Source organism: Acanthisitta chloris, unplaced genomic scaffold (genome assembly GCF_000695815.1).
Source record: "Acanthisitta chloris isolate BGI_N310 unplaced genomic scaffold, ASM69581v1 scaffold15237, whole genome shotgun sequence".
Taxonomy (NCBI): Eukaryota; Metazoa; Chordata; class Aves; order Passeriformes; family Acanthisittidae; genus Acanthisitta; species Acanthisitta chloris.
The window spans coordinates 21,049-45,024 of NW_008682138.1; the positions used below are offsets into that span (position 1 = coordinate 21,049).

The window sequence follows — 23,976 nt, forward strand, 5'->3', positions numbered from 1 at the left end:
AGCCCACCCTGCTGGGGATGAGCCCTGTGGTGTGTCACCACCTTGAGCAATCGCCAGCAGCATCCTGTGTTTGTGGTGGATGAGTGAGGATTGGGGTTTATAGAGACTTCTCCCTCTCAGCAGGGTAAAGAACACCACAGGTGGTTTATGATGTTGTCACAAGACACTGGGGCTGGGAAGGAAATTTCCACTTGCCTGTCCCTGTTGCTGGCCACACCACAGACAAGGGTCAGGCTGGAGAATCCCAGTCCAGGCATCTCTACATGTGCCTCCATCAATCCATTTTCCCTCCTCAGACCTTGTTTCCTACAGAGAAATACTCTGGTTCTAGAAATCACTGGGATGTGGAGAGTGAGTGCTAGGATTGGCTTTGGGGCTCCTGGGAATCCTGTGCATGGACCTCTGGAACAGGGAATACCTGATCCAATTCAATCAGCTCACAGAGCACTGTCACCTAGAGCCAGTTTCCAACAGGTGCATAGAACCTACCTGTCACCACAGCTCCCAGCACGACCAGTTGAGCATTCCATCAGGAGGGATCTTAACTGGGGCAGAAGGAATCCAGATTTCATCTGTTTGGTGGGTATTTATTAGAGACATTAACGTAACACATCAAGATTTCAGCTGGTGCCTCTGAGCAGCAGCTCTCACTGCCACATGGCTCAGCAGTGCTGGAAGGTCACAACCCAAAAGCAAGGATTAACTCTGTGTCCTTGGCTTTTAAACATTTACCATTCTTCAGGGAGTGGGCATGTTTGCCTGAGCCTTCCAGAGGAAATGCTCCACGTTCAGGCAACAAAGGAATTAATTATTACTGAGCACAGGCCTGAAACAGGACAGAACAAAGGAGCAACCTTGGGGGAACGGGTGTACCTGTCAGAGGGAGCTCCAGCCATGCAGTTCCACCAGAGCTGCCCAGGCATCCTATGTCTGCCACAGAGGACTGAGCTAAAATCCCCAGAGGAAAACAGCTTGGGAAATTTCAGAGCAAAACACTGACTGATTTGTTTTGGAAGATTTGGGAGAGGGAAGGTTTTTTTGCACAGCCACAGCTCACCCAACCACTCGGGTGGGATGAAGCAAGGAGAAACAGAACAAAACAGAGAGGGTGGATAAATAAGGTATACTGACTTTTGTGCCCAGGTAGAAGGATAGGGGAAATGTTCTCTGAGGCAGTTTCATTCCTCTCCTCCTGGAGCCAAGGGAACATTGCTCTTCCCTAACCACCACCTCGGTGTGAGGACAGCTCCATGGGAAACCAGCACTCCCTGTACACCGTCTCAGCTAACCTCAAAACCAGGACAAACCCAAACCAATCAAACAAGGATATTTTCAGCACCCACCAGCTGTGGCTCCTGAAGTGCTTGAGTGCATAAATCCTACTGGAGTCTCCTGATGGATCAGTGAGGCAGAGTGAACACTTGGCTTCTACCGTGCCCTCACAGCACCACAGCAAGGGCCGAACCAGCCCCGTGGGAATCACCTGAAGTTTCCAGCTGTGCCACACTGGGAAGTGCCAGAGGAGGGTGCAAGGAGAAGGGACACGGTCACAAGTCACACTGCTGGCAAGGCAACGGTGGGCAGAGCAAGGGAACAGCATCACCTCAGCACACTGGGGCTGCCTGGACTCTCCCAGGGAAGCAAAAGTTCACAGCAGTGAGATACATGATCTATATTTATCAACAGGGACTGGCAGAGGTGGAGTTGATTTCTTTTATGTTAACTCTGAACTGTGTCTCTGACAACTCCTGAGCAGAACATGTTTTCCAGAACATCTCATAAATGACTGCTACAGACCCATTTTAAGCTACAAGGCCAGGCTGGATGGGCTAGTGGAAGGTGTCCCATGGCAGTGGATTGGGACTGGATGGACTTTAAGGTCCTTCCAACCCAAATCATTCTGTGATTCTACACTTCAACCCAACCATCCTCCTGTGTCCTCCAGAGCAGAGGCTGCCCCAGCACATGTGTTTGGAGATGCAAAGACAACAGTTCTGCTCTGAGCAGCCTTTGCCCCTCAAGGAGAGATGGAATAGTTGGCACCAAGGTTTACTCAATGAGCTCCACAGAAGCTGTGCCCATGGGAAAAGGCGTGGGGATGAGAACAGAGAAATCTGTTCCTATTAGCAGACACTTATTTTTGGCCTTGTTTGGGCTTGCACCGATTTGTTAAATAAGTGACAACAGCAACTGTGTCAATTGGTACAGGAAATGGTACCAAACGAGCCACAGCTTCTAACAGTCCTTTTTAGGAATCACAGACATCATTTCCCACATCCTTCTACCTGGCCACAAAAGTCAGAATCGCCTATTTTATCCACCCCCAGTGTTTCTTGCTGTTTCTCCTTACTTCATCCTGCAGATCTTCCACCTTTCATTTGCTTTTCCATGCAAACCACAGCACCCACACCATGGTTTGTATAGGAAAGTAGGTTTGGGGATGGGAACTAGATGTTTCTTAGGGTCCTTTCCAAACCAAACCATTCTGGGATTCTAAACTCTAACTACCCAAACTCCAAAAAGCTCTTAAAGAACATGCTGAAGTGCCATTAACATTTAAGCATAGAATCCCAGACTGGTTTAGGTTGGAAGGGACATTAGAGACCACCTTGTTCCACCCCCTGCCATGGGCAGGGACACCTCCCACCAGCCCAGGTTGCTCCAAGTCCCATCCAAGCTGGCCTGGAACCCTCTCAGGGATGGAGGAGCCACAGCTGCTCTGGGCAACCTGTGCCAGTGCCTCAGCACCTCACAGGGAGGAATTCCTTCCCATCTATCCCTGCCCTCTGGCAGTAGGAATCCATTCCCTGTGTCCTGTCCCTCCATGATCTGGTCATGCCCAAGTGCTCTCTGTACAGTGCTGGTACATTTTAAAGGCCACATTTCCAAGTGGATATCTCTAAAAAAGTTCCCACCAATAATTTTGGTGCTGCACAAGGTGAAGCTGCAAGGAAACACCCTGGCAGAGGGTCAGCAGGGTCAGCTCTTCCAAAGAGCCATAAAGAAGCAAACCAACTCCTTTGACACTGCCTTATCTCTCCTTATTTACTTTGGAGACAGATAGTGCCCAGGATTACACAACTGGGGCTGGATGAGAACTTGCAGAATGGTTTGCAGCTCGCAGCTGAGCCCAGGTGAGCTGACCTCTGCCCCCACACAGAGCCAGCATTGGCTAAGAGTTCTCCTTCCAGTCGCTACCGTAAAGCTCCAGAGCAGATGGAAATTTCCAAGGATTCTCAACACAGAGTCACTGTAGCTGCTGGAAAACAGGGACGGATTTGGGTCAGTCCTGCATGCACAGACTTGTTTTGGAGGAGGGAAAATAACCAGTGGGATGAAGCCACACTTAGACCTCAGTTCTGGTATTTAACATTCTTAATTCTGGTATTTAGCATCAAAACCCACCAAGCTCTCCCAGAAGGGAGGAAGCTCCTGGTTCCTGCAATGGCCTGACCCCTGGGTTCCTGTGGCTATCATGGCAGCACAACCACAACAGAGCATCTTCATCCCAAATAACCACATTTCCCTGCTCCCCAGCAGCACAGAGACCTGAAAAATCATGTCAGCTTGAAATGAGGGGCAGGTAACAAGACAAAGAGGGTGAAACACTGTGCACTGTGAGCCAACAGCTGCTTTTCATCCAGCTCCTGGAGCTGGGCAATTCCTGTAAGGATCTAAATAATTAAATTTCCTGCAAGGGAACTTCTTTTATCCATTTTTTAAGAGAAGCAGGCAATGCTCAGGCCTAGGGAACGTGGATGGAACACAGATGCAGCAAACTGTGAGCACCTCAACTGTGGCTGAAGCTTGCACTGAGTGAGGATTGACATCCAGGACTCACCATGGACAGACATGAGGATTTTTGGTACCTGCAGGAGCAGTTTGTGACATGCACCTCGCTGGCAGGAGGGACCACATGCAGTGACTGCCTCACTTTGCCATGGTAACTGCACTCAGCATCTCCTGAGCGAAGCTTCCCAGGTACTGGGGGAAGCAGAGAGGACTGACACTACAGCTGGGCACAGCTCCCTTCCTGATCCCCACATCCTGCCCTGGCACAGCTCCTTCAGCAGGGCCTTCACACCCCCCACACACCCCAGGTGCTGTGTCAATCACCTTTCTGAGCCCCCCAAATTGGGGTTTCATTGAGTCCAATCATTCCCCCAGCACTGCCAAGGCCACCACTAACCATGTCCCCACGTGCCACTTTTACACAGCTTTTAAAATCCTGCAGGTATGGGGTCTCTGCCACTGCCCCAGGCAGCTGTGCCAGGGCTGCACAGTCCTTTCCATGATGAAGTTTTCCTTAATATCCCACCTAGAGCTACATACAAGGAACAACATCACAAGCACCTCACCATCAGGAACACTTATCTTCTCAACATCCAATCTCCTGCTGCTACCACATGCACAGACACCAAAATGATATTCAGTAGCAAACAGGAAACTAGTTCAAGTTCCTTTTCTTTGCTTAAATTTTCATTTCCCTTTAAACAAACCACCCAGAGGAGGCTATGAAGATGCTCCAAGGCCTGAAGCACCTCTGCCATGGACAGGCAGGGAGAGCTGAGGGTGTTGAGCCTGGAGAAGACTCCAGGGAAACCTTAGAGCCCCTTCAAGTGCCTAAAGGGGCTCCAAGAGACCTGGAGAGGGACTTGGGACAAGGGTCTGGAGGGGCAGGACAAGGAGAATGGATTTAAACAGAAAGAAAGTAGATTTAGGTTGGATATTAGGAAGAAAATTTTCCCTGTGAAGGTGCTGAGGCACTGGCACAGGTTGCCCAGGGAGACTGCCTGCTCCATCCCTGGAAGAGTCCCAGGCCAGGTTGGATGGGGCTTGAAGCAACCTGGGCTGGTAGAAGGTGTTTCTGCCTATGGCAGGGGTGGGACTGAATGACCTTTGAAAGCCACTTCCAACCCAACCCATTCTATGACTGTTAGGGATGAGCTTTGTTGTCTGTACCAATTCGCCAGGCACAAGGCAGGGCTGGAGCAGGAGGGAGAGGCAGAGATTCATGGGCAGCTCAGGGAGCCCCAGCTGAGAGCAGAGCCACCTTTCCTAGCTGGAAAACGTTCCTCAGCCAGCAGCTTCCCAGCACGGTAGCAGTGTTGGAGCAGCACCAGGCACCCTCCACATCCAAACATTCCCTGAAGAGAGGTGCACGAGTTAGTTACCCGTTTTTGTCAGTGCAATGCTGAGCTCTGAGCTGCCCACACCCTCCTCCCCCCACGAGCTCCCAGGGAGCCACAAACTCCTTTGATCCTTCTGTAACCCTGAAGCACAAGGTGACCCACTTTCCTCACCACTGTTGGCAACCACACTAGGAGAGACTCTGGAAGAGGCTTTGCAGGAATGATTTCCCTTCCCCTAGCTGGATGCCGAGCTGTCCAGCTGGAAAGGGAAAGTCAGACTTATCCAGATGAAGGATGACCAGGACACCATCATGTCTTCCACCCTACGGCACCAGCTCAGCTCCTGCTCTGTGTTCTCCAGAGCTTCCCTGGGATGAACAAGTTATCCAGGGACCTAAAACAGAAACGATGAGCAGGAATTCCACCAGTGTCTGCCTCCTGCTAGCACAGACATTATTCCCAAACACAAAGAAGATTAAACTATGACAAAGACGATACAAAAGACTGATGGAGCCCAGGATGTCTCAGCAATGAGCTGCACTCAAACCCATTGATATGCCAAATGACCCAGCTCAGGGGCTGTATCTGAGGTGTGACCTGCTCAAAGGGAGCAGATTTGTGTGTTCCAGATCTGGTACCACTCCAGCTTGGATCCCAGACAGAAAGATGTGGCAAGAGGCTTAAAGGAATATAGTCCCAAAGAGGGGTCAGCCAAAATTAAATTGATGGTAGAGATGAGCTTTATTTTATTCCCTGAATAGCACAGTCTTGGTGCCACTGGGCATTAGTGAGTGCTCAGGAAGGCTCCTGCAGGGCAGACGGTGCTGTAGGGCTTGTGATGGGTTTGGGGTTTGGTTAATCCCTGATCCTTACTAGCAGACACTCCCTGTGAGGTGACCTGCCACACTCAGCTCCCAGCAGGCTGTGACATTACACATCGTCTAGTTTTCCACATCTTCCTATTTAAGCATCTTTGAGCTATTTCAGATTTCTGCATGTTAATTCAAATCTTTCAGATTTCTGCATGTTAATTCAAATCAAGAGGTTTTCCAGGGCAGACATCTCTCACCCGCACCCAGCACTGTGAATGCCAGTGACAGCAGATCAGATCAGAGCTGGGACAAAGATCAAGGCCAGAACATCAAAGAGCAGTGCAGGCAGGATCAGGTGTCTGGGCAAAGCCACACTGAGGAGTCTCCAATATAGAGAGGTTAGGAATCCATTAATCATAGAATCCCAGAGCAATTGGAGTTGGATGGGACCTCTGGAGATGATCCAGTCCAACCTCCTGCCCAGACAGGGGCACCTGGAGCAGGTGACACAGGAACATGTCTATGTGGGTTTGAATGCCTCCAGAGAGGGAGACCTCCCTGGACACCTGTGCCAGGGCTCTGCCACTTTCATGGAAAGAAGTTCTTCCTCATGTGGATGTGGAACTTGTGTTGTAGTTTATGGCCATTAGCCCTTGTGCTGTCACTGGGCACCACTGACCAGAGTGAGGCACCATCCTGACACCCCTTGGAGAGATTTGTATGTGTACATTCTTACTCCAGAAACCACAAGGAACAAAGCTGCATCCATGTGAACACACAGGAAAGTAGGAACTACCTTTCATACACACAAAAATGAGAGAGAGAAGAGGCCCTGGCTCAGCCACACTCCCCAGAGTCACACTCTGCTCCAAAGGTGGTGGAAGTAACACATCTGCTGTGTTCACCTCAGGAGCACCTGACTGGTCCTTCCAAATGGAGACTCACCCCTGAACTCTTCTCATGCTTTTGCAACACCTCAGCTTTGCTCTAGCAGATGAGTTTGAAGGCAGCACAAACCCCCTGGGAGCAGAGCTCCCATGTGAGTCACACTCTGGGGGAGGGAGGGAGGGAAGAAAGGAGGGAAGGAGAGAAGAAAGGAGGAAGGGAGGGAGGCCTCACAGCTCAGAGCTCATTAAAACCAGGAAAAGCAACGTCCTGGTCCAGAGCATCACCCAAGAGGAAGGACTCAGCAAGTCCCAGAGAATTTGAAGATGGCAGCACCCAAATACAGGACTTACTAGGGTTTAGGCTTGAGGAATAACCTTCAGGTGAAGCAAAAGGACTTTTGGGCACTAGGAAACATGCCAGCAGAACTGAGCTCTCAACCTGTGCTGGACTGTGGCTCAGCCAGCAGGATCAGAGCCACCTCTCCCTCCATCCAAACCAACCTCAGTTTCATGGGTGGCACAGCCATAACAAAAAGCTGCTGCTCCAGCTGTGACTCTCAGCAAAGAGGGAAAAAGAGCTGTGAACAGAGCAGAACTGGCTGAGATGTTGAGCTCTTTACCTTTTCTCAAGCTCCAGCCCAGGTAGAGTGCCTTGGCATTGTGGCATTCAAGTCCTTTCAGCTGTCTGGCTCTGCTTCCCAAACAAAACCAGGATGTACAGAGGGAGGATAACGAAGTATCCCCTTCAGTTTTTATGCCCTGAGCAGGCACTGCAGAGAGAAATTGGCAAAGGCAGTTTCAAAGGAAGTTTTATCCATATACTTTGCTGTTGGGGCCCTTCCCACTGAAAGGAAGGTCATTTCATAGAACCCCAGAACGGTTTGGGTTGGAAGGACCTTAAAGCCCACCCAGTCCCACCCCTGCCATGGGCAGGGACACCTCCCACCAGCCCAGGTTGCTGCAAGCCCCATCCAACCTGGCCTGGAACACTCCCAGGGATGTGCAGCCGTGGCTGCACCTGCTGTGCCCAGAAAAAGTACTGGTGAGACATTTGGTGAGAGGAAAATTGCAGTCACCAAACCAGATCTAAGTAATTAATTCCTAATGAGTAAGACAGGAGACAAACTATAAATACTAAACATTTATTATTGTTCTCATAGGAAGGTTGCAAGATTCCATTCCAAACACAGGACAAGAGCTTTCATTGCTGTTGGGGTTTAGTTTTGCTTCTTTTAAGAGGAAAGAAAGAAGAATGAGAAACTGGTGTAAAGATACTACCAGAAGCAGTGCAAATTGAGTTAGTTTTCTGTCTTACCTGCACCATCCCAGTGCTGAACTGACAAGCTAAGCCCTTCCCAGTTCAATAAAGTCCATTTTCCAGTTTCTTGTACATCACTGAACAAAAATCAGGGCTCCCCTTCCTTCTCTTACAAAACACCAGCACAGTAACAGCCTTGGACAGGAATGAAGCCTGGAGAAGCCAGCACAGTGACACTTCATCAAGGTGACCTGAATAGAATGAAAATGAAAATTGCCCCTTCCTGATCACCATGCACAGTGCAGGCACCAAGGATGCAGCTCACCAGTGCAGCTGTTCCAGCTTCCTGGCAGAAACACAGGTTACACATCCACAGAGAGACAAAAGGGGAAAAATCAAAGAGTCCAAGAACACTTTACTTTCAGTTTTAAACTAAGGCAGGCAAGCTTGAAACAGGAATTACTGACACCTTGTCCAAGTCCATCCTTGGATAGCTGGGAATGGGAGGCAAGTCTTGCCTCAAATGACTGCTCACAAAGAAATATGCCTTAAAATCACCCAAAGACCACAGGAACAACTCCAGGTCAGCCCCAGGAACAGCCCCAGGAGAGCCCCAGGAGCCATCAACACACAGACTGGGGTGGCACATGCAGGGTCCCTTCACTCCTGTGATCTGTCCCAGGCAGAAGCAGTCCCTGTGGCTCCTGGGCTCCTCTCCCTCCAGCAGCCCCTCAGAAGTCGATGCTTGCCAGACCTGTGGAAAAAGAAAGAGGGATTGGTGGGGAGAAACAAGGGTTTGTTCTTAACTTACCTGTCCTTCACTCCTACCAGGACAGTTAAGACACAGGGAGATGATGCTTAGAGAATTATTTGACTTTTTAAGCTTAAATGGAAAGGATTTGGTGGGAGGAAATTAAGGAACATGTTGATCTGTACTTTTAACCCTTTTTTGACTGTGATGCAGCAATTAACTTGATTAAGCAGGAGCTCTGGAGTTATTCATGGCAGAGTGAACAACATAAAATGCTCATGAACCTCAGGGTCTGCCCATGAAATTCAAGAGAAAGCTGGGGAAAGTGCCATTACTGAGGGCAGTAAATCCACATGGATATAAAAACTTGCTTGAGATTAAGGCATATCCATGCCATGTCCAAATGTCCATTGGACATCTGGTATCTCCTTTGAGATTTGCCTTTTTTAGCTTCTAAGACACACTGCAGCACTTAACCTCAGAAGCCAAAATCATCCTGAGTCTTTCTCTAATCACAGCAAAGAATAACACTGAGACACAAACCCAGTTATTGTTATGATCAGCTGAACTGTTTGGCTTTAGCTCCTCTAGAAATAAGTTGTGTTTTAGTCATCCCTTATTAGCCATAGGAAATCAAATGGAAAACATGGATTTTTGAGCTGAGAGGGATGGAAACTGGAGGGTTGAGGTGAGCAGAGACCACAAGGCAGCAGCCCTGTTCCAACAGCAGCACCAGGGTGCTGAAGATCTCATTTCAGCAGCTGTAGGAGATGCTGTACTGCTCAGCCTGGCTGCAGGGATCACATCTATCCCCATTTGCTAAGGAGCAGGCAATAAAAGCTGTTCTTGGATGCCCTGTCAGGAGCAAGGAAAGGGCAGAGAAGGAGAAAGGAGGAAAAGATACAAACTGGAGGCAGAGAGGTTTTCTGGAGAGACTGAAATTGCAGACAGAAGTAGAGATAAACTGTGCCTGCAGAGTTGTCTTTCTGATCTGGACAAATCCAGGCTGCAGCCATACATACATATATCCATCCATCCATCCATCCATCCATCCATCCATCCATCCATCCCCCAAACCACAACTCTGCAGATTTTATAAGCACCAGCAACATACAAATGCTACAGAAAGCATAAATCAAGCCTGTCTGTTTCCAAGAAATTCCTGTCTAGGAGACAGAGAATTTTAAGACCAAAAGGAGAATCTAAAAGAGTTAATTTCAGAGGGAATTTTTCCCCAGGAGAAAGCAGCCTGGAAAACTTCAGTGTCAGATGGATGTAAATGGGGACAGAGCAGGAGCCTGGGATAAGTAATACAAATTTATTTCAGTGTTGTCAGGACACTGTGATTTCCTACACTGTGCCCATATGGCACTTCCCATGCAAGGGATTTGGAAACCTTGCAATTAGCACTGATGGGGAAAGCAGGCAGTTATTTAAAGACACCCATACGGCATCCTTGGGTGGAAAAATCCCAACTCCATGGACTGGACAGGCTTCCTGCTGGGCTGCTTGAGTGCCCAAAGGATGTGGAGGAACAGTCACCACCTGGGAGGTGTTCCCAGCCCCAAGGGCAAAGCAGCAGACTGCACTCCCTCACAGGGTGTCTCTGTGCCACACACATCCCAATCCCAGCCTTTTCCACACCAGATTCCCACGGGAAGGATCACTCCCAGTGCTGGAGAACATTACCCAGGTTGCTGCTGTCCTTTGAAGCCCAGCAGATGCAGTAGTGCTGCATTAGTTGTTCAAACAGTTCCTTCTCATCCAGGAATTCAAGTGCTTCTATTCTGCAGGAATGAAATGAAAATTGGGATTTGAACTGGAGCCTCAGGAGAGTTTTTAATCAACTCTTCGCTCCACAGGAGTGAACACTCTGGCCAGAAAGGCAGCTCCTTCCCAGTGAATTAATAAAGCATTAATTAATGGAGGTGCCACCACTGATCCTACCCTTGTAGCCAGTGTATGAACAAGTGACCAACAGGATGTTTTCAACCTCTCAGACCCCTGGAAATTCATATTCCAGGACTAACTGTGTAACTTCTCCCAAACACCAGTCTTTGTCCTCTAAGCCCTTTTACTGCAGGTACCTGGTCTTGTTGGGTGTGAGAAGCCACAACAGCTGCAGCACAACAGCACAACAGGCAGTGCAGCCACCTCGACCCAGGGGCTGCAGTGAGCGCTGGAACACTATTTTCTCCAGAGAATCACAAGTCCATGTGAAGCCTTGGAAGAGTGATGGGTGTCCTAGTGCAGCTCCTAACAGCTCTCCCACATGAGCTCATGATGAAGCACAAACCAAATGGTTCACAGAAGACCTGAGGAGTTGTTTTCCCTAAAATGGTTCCCACCTGGGATTCTTACAGGAAGATCTCTGAATGTCTCCCCCCAAATGGGAGAACTTCTCCCAAGCTGTGCTGCTTTAAAAAGCTTAACCTGGCACATTCTTCTCTCCCTCCAGACTACTTGGATATCAGAGTGTTTATTTTCCAGGCTAATATTTGGAAGTTCTGCTACTGAGAAGCAAAAGAGGCTGGAGGGCAGAAGTTCCTACCCACACTCCCAGATGTGGAGAGCTGCAGAGAACAGTTTGGCAAAGACTCTGATAAACAAAAAGCATTATTTGCCTCCTTAATACTGAAGGACAGAGTTTACATAACCTATTTCCTGGCATTTGGAACAAGTGGAAGGAGCTGAGCAGATCTAAGGCAGTCAAAAATGCTGCAAGGCTCTGTGTCTCCACCAGTGCCATATGGTCCCACCACACATCTCTGTTCCTATTTAAACCACTGCTGATTCCAACTCTCACCTGTTCAGTTCCTTGAGAAACCCCCATATGTGAATATTTGGACCAAGGTAACTTGTTCAGCTAATTCAGACTCTAGTTAATTACTGACTCTTAGCAAATCACATTTCACCTTATATCCCTAAGAAGTTAGTCCTTAAAAAGTTTCTCATTTTTTAGTACTTCTTTAATGCAAAAACCCCCTCCAAATCCATGCAGATTACTGACTGTTAAACAGCCTTTAGTTACCCTCTCTGTGCTCTAAGCTCTGCAGAACCAGACTCCCTCAGGAAGGTGGTATCAACGTGTCATGGCTTAACCCCAGCTGAAAGGCTCACAAGGAACATCTCAGGCATTGCAAAAACTCAACACTGTATTTCTCAGGCATTTTTTAGCTGCAAATTTCTGTCAAGAAATGTTTTACATCATCCTCAAACAAAACATCACCACTGCCAGTCTCCTCCTGGCAGCAATAACCCTCTGATCATTATTGCTGCTCAATCCTTAAGGCTCTGCAGAGCTTCAGATTCAGACATGACCAGCACCTGCCTGCAGCCTCCTCTCTGTTATTCCAGGGAATCCTGTGCTACACATTGATGTGAATGACCTTGGAATGGCATCTGAAGATGCCTTTAGGCTCCAGAAGTAATACCTTTTGACATCAGCCTGTGGCAGAAAGCTGTACACCTTCATCATGTCAATGGCACGTGCAGTGTCCCAACCACAGAGCAGCAGCCGCTCCCTCTGCAACACAAAGAGGCAGCACAGCTCTCACTGGGCTCCAGGAGAAACACCACAGGACAGGTGTTCCCCCTGAGGATTTTGTGGGGCAGCTGCTTCACCTGTTCTCTGAAGGGCTCTTAAACTCTGTTCTAGCCATCTCTGCACAGAGAAGGCAGTGGGACAGGCAGAGCTTGGGCTCTGATCTGATGCAGCTTTTGTAGAGCTGTTGAGATACAGTGGGATCAGAGAGAGGACTCACAGGGGTGACCTGACTGCAGCCTCCCAGTGCCTGAGGCAGGAAACATGGACAGAGACTGTGTACAAGGGCCTGGAGTGACAGGACAAGGGGGAATGGATACCCATTGCCAGAGGGCAGGAATAGATGGGATATTGGGAAGGAATTCTTCCCTGTGAGGGTGCTGAGGCACTGGCACAGGTTGCCCAGAGCAGCTGTGGCTGCTCCATCCCTGGAAGTGTTCCAGGCCAGGCTGGATGGGGTTTGGAGCAACCAGGGCTAGGTGTCCCTGCCCATGGCAGGGCTGGGACTGAATGGTCTTTAAGATCCCTTCCAACCCAAACCATTCCAGGTTCTACGATAACATGGACAGGAAAGGGGCTCAGAAGGCATCACTGCCCCAGCCCAGCTCCAGTCACTGCTCTGAGCCTCACAGTGCACACACAGGGGTGGAACTTGCCACCAGATTAGTTTAGTTTAGTATCAAGCCCCCCCAGAGCTCTGTGCCCCTTTTACCTGGGAGTCCAAAGACCTGCAGACCTCCACCCCAGCCAAGTTGCATTGTCTCCTCTGCAGGTTCTCAATCATGATCTGCCCGAACCGATCCGACATGTTCACCTCAAGGAGAGAAGGAGACACAAGTGTTCCCTTGGGAACACAGTGTGCCCACAGGGAACAGCAGTGACCTGCTCAAACCCTGGGGCTGCCTATGTCACAGAATGTACAGGGTAACACCAAAGTGAGTCCCACATCCTGACACCAGGTCCCACCTCCCACTGCTACCTCAGCTCCCTCCGCACCACAGCCTGAGTGCTAGTGTGGTGGTGACAGTGCCACTGCCCTGACACAGGGACTGGGATGGAAACTGACTCTGCTTTCAGCTGTCAGCAACTTGGTTCAGCTCTCCAGCAGTGATTTACAGCTGGGAAGATCCTGTTACTAATTCCTGGAGCCACCTAGCTCCCCTGAGGCAGCTTTTAACTTGCACAGAGGGAAGCAGAGTTCATGCTGATGTGATTTCTGCTCCACTTTGCCAGAGAACAGAGAGGTAATTATGTAATGTTATACACCCAGAGCCAGCTCTCAGCATCACTTCTTCTTCCTCTGTCTCAGCTAAACCAATATTCTATGCTTTTCTCCACGTATGGATTAAGTCTCAATTATTTTGCTTCAACATAGTCCAGACATTGTGTGTCAGAACAGCTCTGTGTTCCCTACAATGAGCTAACCAAGCTGCAAAGGAAAGCACATTACTGCAGAAATCCAAGAGGAACTGCTGTGTGCGCAACAGGATGTGCCCAATTCTTACTCCACAGCAACTCCCACCTTGGACAGCAGTTTTTGTGCCAACAGTGAAGGTCCAAACGTGCCATTTGGGGTTTACCTGCTCATAGTTGATAAACATGGCCACGGGGAAGGTGCCTGCTGCCCACCTGAGCAGGTCTGCAGACTGCTGGGGGGTCATGTACACCAGCACACACTCTGCCACCAGCAGTGTTGGCAACCTGCAGACCAAACACAGGCAGGGGATTCATTTCCAGCAGAAGAACAAGAAAAACCTATCAGAAATTGTCAACAAATCACTTCATGTCCCCAAGATTTCCTCAAAGAGCTACATTTGTTATGAACTAGACACTGAAGATGGAATGAAATCTCTCCATTCAGTTGATCAGACCTGGGCTTTCGGGCAGCTCATGAACTATCAACCACAGGAGAGTCCTATGGTCACAAACCAGAGATTTTAGGGAAAAATCTCCCCAGAGTCAGCCACAAACACAGAAAATGTGTATTCTCCGAGTCTTCCCTCCTAGCATGAGCTGAGGTGACTGTTAAAATTCCATTTGAGGAAGAACTGTACCAACTCTACACAATCCACATTCTTCAGATATCAGAAAAATCAGGAATCAATTACAAATTAGAAAAAAACATGTTTTCTCTTTAAAAAAGTTCTCAGAAGAATTTTAATTAGACAAATTTGTTCAGTATCTGTAAAATCTCTTCACATACTATTACCTAACAAATGCAATCCATGGTTTGCACATTGCCTCTTCCCCCACCATCCCCAAAACAACAGAAATAGACATTCACACGAGTGATTTTCCTCACAATTACTGAGTTTGCTTTTAATTGTTCCAGTGAAAGGGAAAAAACAAGTCACTAGAAGCCAGAGAAATTCCACAAGGAGCAGCAATATAGGCAAGCAAGGCAACATTTCAGAAGATGGAAGTATAAAGAATTAAATGGCAATTGATGCATTCTGCTTCCCCATATGCTCTCTCCCACCCAGCCACAGAGCTGCTATTTATACACCTATATTTGAAAGGTCTGTCCATCATCCACTAAGAACTTCACTCCTGCCCCCTCCAAAGCCTCATGTTCAACAATAAAAACCCCCAGAGGAGCTTCCAAAGGCACTTCCAGGGACTCCATGGCTGTGCCTCCACCAAGAGGTCTGGGAATAACACAGGGTGTGAGTGGAGCACGGGAAATAGTTACACAGATGAACTCTGAAATCAGAGAAACCTGGCATGGGTTGGGTTGGAATGACCTTGAGGATCATCCAGTTTCACCCCAGGCCATGGGCAAGGCCACCTTCCATTGGACCAAGCTGCTCCAAGCCCTGTCCTGCCTGGCCTGGAACACTTCCAGGGATGGAGGCTGAACAATTCCTTCTGCTAAAAGGGCTTGGGAAAAGGCAACCATGGAAATGGCATAGTGATTGTGGAATGATTTACATTGGAAAAACCCTCTAAAACTATAAAGTCCAACCATCCCCCAGCACTGCTAAGGCCACCACCATCCATGTCCCCAAGGGCCACATCCCTCCAGGGATGGTGACTCAACCCACTCACAGCTGTGTCAGGAGCACTGGAAGCAGAGCTGTATTCCCAACCTGTCTCTCCACTGAGCTTCCACAAGCCCTCATTAAATAAAAATCTTACTGTATATCCAGGTTGTGTTTCTTTAGCTTCTCCTCCAGGTCCAAGGAGAAACGGAGATCTGCTCCCACTATGGAATATCGACTGGAGTCCAGGCTGTGGGAATCTGCAAGGTGAGGATGTGGAGAGGCTCAGGTTACAAATAGGAGAGATGCTGAAATCAGGAATTAAAAACCCCCACATGGAACACATGATTTGGAAGCCAAACTTTGATCTGTTGTATCTCTTAACATCAAACTCTTCTTTTCAAAGCATTAATTCCCTTTATTCCTATGGCTCACGGGGATATATCACCATCAGACCCTGCACCAAGCCTACTCCTTCCCTCTGCAGCCACTCTGATGCAGAGAGGTTATCCCAGCTGTTTCCATGGTTTCCAGGAATGCAGAGAGAAGAGAAATGTGAAGATTGAAGGCAGCATTTCAGGTTTGTTTGCAGAGTCCTTTTACATGACCCAACTTATGTACACAGGAACTGCATGAAAGCACATCAGTCTCTGAAAAACTAAGTTAAGAGTAACAATATTTCAAACATTAGCAACAGCTAGAGCTACAGAAATTAACTATATACAGTTATGTAATATATATACATATATATATAATATATATACAAATCAGACACAGACTTGGGGCCAAATAAAGTTACCATTCAGCCTTTTGGCATGACCTAGTCATGGCATTTAAAGGTAGAAGCAAACTAGAGAAGATGTTCTGAGGAACAAATATTCCTCTGGGATAGAAGACGCAGCAAATTCCAGTGAATGCTTTCCAGCATGAAAGAGGAACTAATCCCAGAGCCAAAGCACACTGTGCCACCCTGGCACAGCAGGAAGAAGCAGCAACAGGAGCCTCCTAATAGCAATAATCGTGACACCCAGCTGCAATCAATGCACCCAGGTGAGCTCAGTGTCCACAGACAGCTCCACACAAGGGCAGCATCAAACCCACCGAGAGACAAAGTCCTACAGGAGAAGATCAGGTTACTCCTTTGTGCTTCTCCTTGACTGTGAAGGCATTAGGGCAGAATAGTCTATCATCTCTCCTTGTACCATGTGAATGAAACAGAGCAAGCAGTGAAATAAATGAAACAGTGAAAAATACTCTGAGTGAGAGTTTAGAGTGGTTTTGGAAGGGCTTTGAAATGGTTGGTCAGTGTCCAGCTGCTGGAGAAGCTCTGGCACAGCCCCATGAATGCCACATGGGAGCAGATGTGACAGGATCACAGAGTCACTGAGGTTGGAAAAGTCCTCCAAGACCATCAAGTCCAACCTGCGACCATCAACACCTTGTCACCTAGCCCAGAGCATTGAGTGCCACATTCAGTTGTGCCTTGAACACCCCCAGGGATGGTGACTCCACCACCTCCCTGGGCACTTCCAATGCCTAGCAGCTCTTCCCATGAGGAAATTCCTCCTGATATCCAACCTGAACCTCCCATGAGGCAGCTTGGGTAAGGCTGGGTGAAGAGAGAAGCCAAGAGGCTGAAGAGGCAGGATAAAAGAGGTTTGCAATTCAGGAGAGAGGAAAAAAAGACTGGGGACAACTGGGTGTTTTCCCAATTATTTCATTTATTAGATCATGTATTAGATCAAGCAGTGATCAAACATTCCAGAGGATTCACCTCTGTTCACCTTTCCAGTGACCAACTGTCTGCAAATAGCACTAGCAGGTGACAGCAGATGCCTTACAGCAACACTCCAGAACAGATACAGGAACTAGAACAGTTCATAAAGAGAGTTAGAGGGGGAGAAAAAAAGGGAAAAAGAAGTGAAAAAAAAAGTTGTGTGGCAAATGATTCAACATTTTGAGTCAAGGCTTTTTCCATGTGCATGTTCTGTAATAGCTTTACTACTTCCCACACCCTTCTATTTAAGTGATTACATCAAGGCCATGATAATGGCATCAAAAAAAGGCACCCAAAACCCACCACACACAGGGAAGTGCTTAAATAGGGACTGGGTTCTGTCCACAGATACAGCACAGCCAGCGTCAGCCACCACACTTAGCAAGAGATTAACTCAGCTCCTTGGCCAGCTTGGAAACACAAGTGCCTTAACTACAGCCACAAAGAAAAAACAAGACTCTGTTAGTGACCCAGGACAGAAGGAGCACAAACACTCCAAGGTGGCAGTAACTGTCTCTTGGTCACACCTTGTTGGCTCAAGCATTTTTATCCTAGAATCATAAAACCCCAGAATGACTTGGGTTGGAAGGACCTTAAAGCTCATCCAGTTCCACCCATGGGCAGGGACACCTCCCACCAGCCCAGGTTGCTCCAAACCCCATCCAACCTGGCCTGGAACACTCCCAGGGATGGAACAGCCACAGCTTCTCTGGGCAACCTGTGCCAGTGCCTCAGCACCCTCACAGCCAGGAATTCCTTCCCAATATCCCACCTAACCCTCTGGCAGTAGGAAGCCATTCTGCCTTGTCCTGCCACTCCAAGCCCCTGTAAATAGTCTCCCTCCATCGGGTCCTGGAAGGTTGCAGTTTGGTCACCTCAAAGCTCCTCTTCTCCAGGCTGAACAATCCCAACTCTCTCTGTTGGGAAAGGTCTCACAGCAGAGCTGCTCCATCCCTCTCCTCACCTTGGTGCCTCCTCTGGCCTCACTCCAACAGGTCCATGTCCTTCCTCCAAAAGCCTTTTACTCCCAATGCAATCATTTTACTTCCACTCCCAGTCCCTGTCCTGCCTTGTCCTCCCTTGGTCCATTCAAACACAATGTGCTTGTTCCTCCACACATTTTCCTGCCAAGTTCCCTCAGCTCTCCTTTGATGGGAGCTGGCAAAGAGCCCCACAGACAGCACCCAGGCAGAGCTGCACTGGCAGCACACATGAGCTGCTATCACTGCTGAAAACTGTACACTTCAACCGTATCTGAAAGCACCTCATGAAACAACTCCATAACCCATACATTTCAGTGTTTAGGATCAATACTTGTGACCTCAAAGGAAATCTTAGGGACAAACATGAGATTTACATTAGTTGATTTTAAAATGCAAAAAGAGAGGAAAAAGGGGGGAAAAGCCAAAGGAAAGAGTTTAAACTAAGCCTCTTCCAAACTTCCTTGTAAGATTCTCTGCCAGCTTCCACCTTTGGCCTGTACATGGCATTAAAAAATCATTTTACAGATAAAGTCAAAGGGATGAAGCAACTTTCACATCAACAGGACCACCCTGCTGTGGCTTGGGCCAGCTCTTCTAATGCTGCCATGGCCACTGACATTTGGTGCCTTAATCCATTGAGAATCCCATATTCCAGGCACTAATTCCTACCCAGGCACCAACACTTCATGCTGGATTTTAGCAAGGTTGGTTGGTCAGGATGTTCTTTTCTTGAGCACAGAGCTTTCTTCTGGCTTTGTGTGTGATGCTCACACTCAGCACAGCCAGTCAGGTATTGATTCTCTCTCGTGCTTGGCTGAAGCGAAGGTTTGGAAAACACCAGGTTCAGCTACAATACAAGGGGAGGAGAGAGAAGGGGAGAAAGATGAGCCCCAGCACTCCAGCCCACCCATCTACCTCACACAGGCTCTCCTGGCCCAGCTGCAGGGTTCAGCTATCCATGGATAATCAACAGAGAACATTTTGCTCTGATCATTGTATGTTTATTTTCCATGACCTCTGCACAGAAGTAACAACACAAATGGTTTGAATTTTATAGAATCACAAAATAAGACAAGGTTGTAGGAATGGAACAGCAGCAGGAGTTGCTTATAGCTGCCTTCGGCACTAACTGCAATACATTTTTCTTCACAGCAATGTTAGCAGCAAGTCACTGCAGTGTTCAGAGTGGCCTCAGGCCCTCCCTGCTGCCCCAACCCTGCCACTCAAGCAGCGACACAGCCTCACAGGCACACGGAGCTCAGAGCTTCCTCTACCACATCAATTCAGAGTTTCCTTTGCTTACTCTCTTCTCACATTAGTGCAACTATTTCCTGGAGGTTCTCCAAGAGACAGCCTGCAGGATACTACTGACTCAAACTGATTTCATTAGGATTTCATCCCAAGGTATCTCTGGCAGCTTTACAAACCACCAGCCCATACAACCTGTTACACAGGGATCGAGCTGCTCTCACTCTGCTCCTCGTTCACTACAACATCCCAACAGGGAACATGTCAAAACACACATTTACTTGGCCTTGGAGGAGCAGGATCACCTCCAACATGAGGCAAGTCACCAGGGCAGCAACAGCTCAATACCTGTGTTGAGTCACAGGAAAATCTGGAAAAGGAGGCAAAAGGAAGGTGAAACCACTAAGTCCCAAAGATGGGGACAGAAAGTGTAAGAGGCACAGAAAGGCAATAGTTCACTAAGGGCAAAGACATATTAACACTGACATTTAAGTTGTTTTCTAGCTTCTTCCAAGGATGCTTATATTTGTTTTGGATTCTGGACCCTTCCTGAGCTCATGCTTGTAACCAGCTCTTCTAACACCCGACTCCTGCAGGAAGCAATAATTATTGACATGTGAGGCACAAACTATTTTTTCCCCCCAATGTGCATCACTTTCTATTATTCCACATTGAATTCATCATCAAGTCACTAATTTCACAAGATTCTTGTACAGTTCTTTACCACTCTAAGAGTTTGGATTTGCCAACAAGCTGCCACTTACTAATCACTCTATTTTCCCAGTTATTCCTTGGTGTTGAACAACAACATATCCTTAAGCACAGCTCTCCATCTCCCTCCATGATGAAAATTAACAACATATGCCTACCCTCCATCCCAGCTCCTCTTCCATATGAGAGCCATTCCTTCCCCACCACCACTGTGCCACTTCTTTGGCACACTCTGGGAAGGGACACTGTCAAAACACATCTTCGAGATCAAGCACTATAGCGATGTCCTTTTCCAACAGATCTGTTGACTCAGAGAACTCCAACAGGTTTGTGAGGCAGAACTTACCTTCCCAAAAGCCACAGTGACTCTTTCTCAACACATTCTATTACTCCTGTGTTCCACTAAGTCAGAGTTTCTACTGATTTGTCCAGTAGAGACACCAGTCCTACTGGCTTGGAGTTCCCTGGATTTCTCCTGGAGCTCATTTGAGTCACAGTCATCACCTTCCAGCTGGCACTAAAATAGCTTTAAAATGAAGGCACAGACCAGTTAGGAGCTAAATGAAATCCCTGACAAGTTCCTTTAGATCTGTAAGAAATCTCTCTGCATCTGTTTGATTTACCACTTGTTCCACCACCTCTTCTGGTGGCACTTCCACATGGAGCAATTCCATTAATATATCCTTAAATCAGAGTTCCCACATGGATCTCACTGGAACTGACCTGTGGTTGAGTGCCAGCTCAAACTGGGGTTCCACAGCAGATTTCCAACATCTCCAAGCTATCTGGACATGATGCTACATCCCAGAGATCTCAGTGTAGCAGAGCCTGCACAGTCAGGTACAGTAAAACTGCTGCTCTGAGGGTTTAAAACCCAGCACTGAGAAAGGACTAGGAAAAGAGCCTCAGACAAACCAGTCACTCCAGTACACTCCCCCAGTGCCACCTTAATTGCTCCTGACTGCTGTGAGCTGCTATTAATAGGTTTTGATTAAAATACAGCACTGCAAGCTGATAACTGCAGTTGTTTGGCTGTACCAGACACATCTACAGCTGTTCAAGAACACAAATACTAGCCAACCCTTCAGAACCACCTCCTGGGGATGCCTGTGGAACAGTGCTAAAGCAGCAAATCACTCTCTGTGTGAGAGATGTCACTGGCTGGAACCCAGTGATCCTCAGGAGCCTTCTTCCTAAGGTGAGGCACTGGGCCGTCACCTTTTGAGGCCTGAAGGTGCAACAGAGAACTCTGACCCTCTAACGTGCAGAAATAAAACATGCACAGATATGCACCATCAAGTCAGAGTGTGGCAGCCTCATCCAGCCTGGCCCTGAACACTCCCAGGCACGGGGAGTCCACAGCCTCCTATTCCATAACAGGGTTATAAGCCAAGACAGTACAATACATGGCAACACTTGAATTTATTATCCTCTGAGTACTAAAATGTCACAAACAGCACTAGCTCCTCAGCCTGGACTTTGTACTGTGTTTCTGCTGTGAAGATTCTGCTAAATGTAAAGATTTGTGCCCTTAATGAGCCAGAAAGAAGATAAACACTCACAGATATTTTAATCTGGTATCCATGCCTATCAGTAGCAATTTTTCCTCTCCTGTAACAGAAAACTTGAGCTACATAGGAGAGAAAAAGAAAAAAGCCAACAACTTTCTGGCAGAATAAAACCACTTAAAGAAAAGGCATTTCTAACATGACACAGAAGGAACGGGCAGGAGTCTGCAAGAGAAGAAAAAAGCCTCTTTTCCCTCCCAATTCTCTGTCCAAACAGCATTTCAAGCATTAAAAGCCTGCCCACATAGCAGAACAAAATGATCAGAAAAGTTTTAGAAGTGCTGCAGTACATGGCTGAGTGATTCTGGGGATGACTCACCTATTAGAAGAGAGTCCCCTGAATGGGATTCCATAATTGGTTTTGACAGGGGAGGTTTGGATCTGTGGGAAGAAGGAAGAAGCATCTCAGAGCAGTTAAGCCTGTTTAACAGTGTGCTTACATCTCTTTTTTAACATATAGATGTGAGTGTGAGTGTGTGTGTGTGTGTGTGTGTGTTGGAAGCAGCCAAGAGAATATCTCTGCCCTCTGCTGGAAATTAAAACCTTTGCAAGTTACTAACAAGTTTTGTAATAAATTACGCTCAAGTTTTGAGGTATTTTTTAAGAGAAATCCAGATATTCTTTTCAAGTATCCTCCATAAGCCTTAATGGATCAATTCATGGGAATTCACTTAATTAATACATCTTAATGCATTTATTCTGGGAATTCACTACTGTCTTCAATACCAAGAGAAGAGTTAATCCCCTCTAACATGAGACTTCCCCTGCCACAGAACTAGCTCTGCTTCCCTAGGGCTTCCAATCACCTTCTCCAACTTGGAGTAGTGGCTGCACAGTCACATGTAGGACCTGCTGCATAATGAACCTTTACTCTGCATAGAATCCTGCAATGATTTGGGCTGGAAGGGCCTTACAGCCCATCCAGTCCCACCCCCTGCCATGGGCAGGGATACCTTCCACCAGCCCAGGTTGCTCCAAGCCCCATCCAACCTGGCCTGGGACACTGCCAGGGATGGAGCAGTCACAGCTGCTCTGGGCAACCTGTGCCAGTGCCTCTCCCCATCACATCCCAGGGCACAAAGAATTTCTCAGCAGAGAGATGAAATAATGGCACTGACTCAGCCTCACAGACCTAACAAGGCTCAGACTTACTTGATATTATGTATTTTTCTGGCAACAATCATTGGAAAATCCACTTCAAAATATTTTCTAGGGAGAAGATTTTCATCCTGGGAATTGGAGGAAGACACCAGAGTTAGGGATACTCAGGTTTCACATGCACATGACAAGATACAACCTCAGGTCCTACACAGCTCAGGTTTAGCTTACACTGGTATTTGTGACAGTGATATAATCATGTCCCACAGCTTAAAAAACACCTGAAACCCCAACACAAACCAGTTGAGAGGCATCAGAATGTCCTCCAAGAACGACAGAAATAATTTAACATTTATGGAATCACAGATTAATTAGGGTTGGAAGGACCTCTGGAGATCACCCAGTCCAACCCCCTGCCCAGAAAGGATCACCTGGAGCAGGTGACACAGGAACACATCCAGGTGGGTTTGGGATTCCCTCCAGAAAGAGAATCTAATCCTAGACACTACATCACTGAAACATATTCTAACAGTGTAATATCAGGATGTGGAAGAGCACAGCAACAGGAAACTATGACAACATTTACCATGATCTTCAGTACATTCTTCTGAGAAAAGCATCAGGAACACTTGGCACAGGTTCACACTGACAGTGACCACATTCCACCCTACAAACATCAGTCTCCCTCTGCTATAAGAAAGGGGAAAACCTCCTCATTTCATGTTGTCACTATGTCACACCCTGATGGATAAGCTGTCCCTGTGCAGCAATCACTCTGTGATGGGTATGTCCTGTTAGTTCTGCCTTGTCCATCTCACGGATTTCTGAGCAGCACATGGAATCAGCAGTCAGAGCACTGAGTGCTCAGGTAACTGGGTCTCAGCTTCTGGGCATCACTTACACCCCACATGCTCTTCACAAGAATGGCAATTACACATCCTGCTCTCTGGGACCAGTGACAGGACCCAGGGAACACCTGGAGCTGTGCTGCCCCATCCCTGGGAGTGTTCCAGGCCAGGCTGGATGGGGCCTGGAGCAACCTGGGCCGGTGGAAGGTGTCCCTGCACACGGCAGGGGGCAGAATGAGATGACCTTTAAGGTCCTTCCAACACAAACCAGTCTGTGGTTCTATGATTTCCATGATTTCCAACTCACACTTATATAACTAATGCAGAAACATGTCCCTAGAGCCTGTACAATCCTGTGCTTTGGTGCCTCATTCCTGC

General features: G+C 47.7%; 1 protein-coding gene across 1 annotated transcript in view; it reads right to left on the bottom strand.

The window, feature by feature from the left end:
- Window positions 1–8,820: 8,820 nt before the first annotated feature.
- The window catches only part of LCMT1 (leucine carboxyl methyltransferase 1), a 16,726-nt gene continuing 1,570 nt past the window's right edge, over window positions 8,821–23,976 (bottom strand). Inside the window, exons 3-10 of the mRNA XM_009078407.1 lie at window positions 22,805–22,881; window positions 21,972–22,033; window positions 15,523–15,625; window positions 13,965–14,085; window positions 13,097–13,198; window positions 12,275–12,366; window positions 10,530–10,627; window positions 8,821–8,843 (exon numbers count right to left, since the gene is read on the bottom strand). Coding sequence (XP_009076655.1) covers window positions 8,821–8,843; window positions 10,530–10,627; window positions 12,275–12,366; window positions 13,097–13,198; window positions 13,965–14,085; window positions 15,523–15,625; window positions 21,972–22,033; window positions 22,805–22,881 — 678 coding nt within the window. The remainder of the gene's footprint in view (window positions 8,844–10,529; window positions 10,628–12,274; window positions 12,367–13,096; window positions 13,199–13,964; window positions 14,086–15,522; window positions 15,626–21,971; window positions 22,034–22,804; window positions 22,882–23,976) is intronic.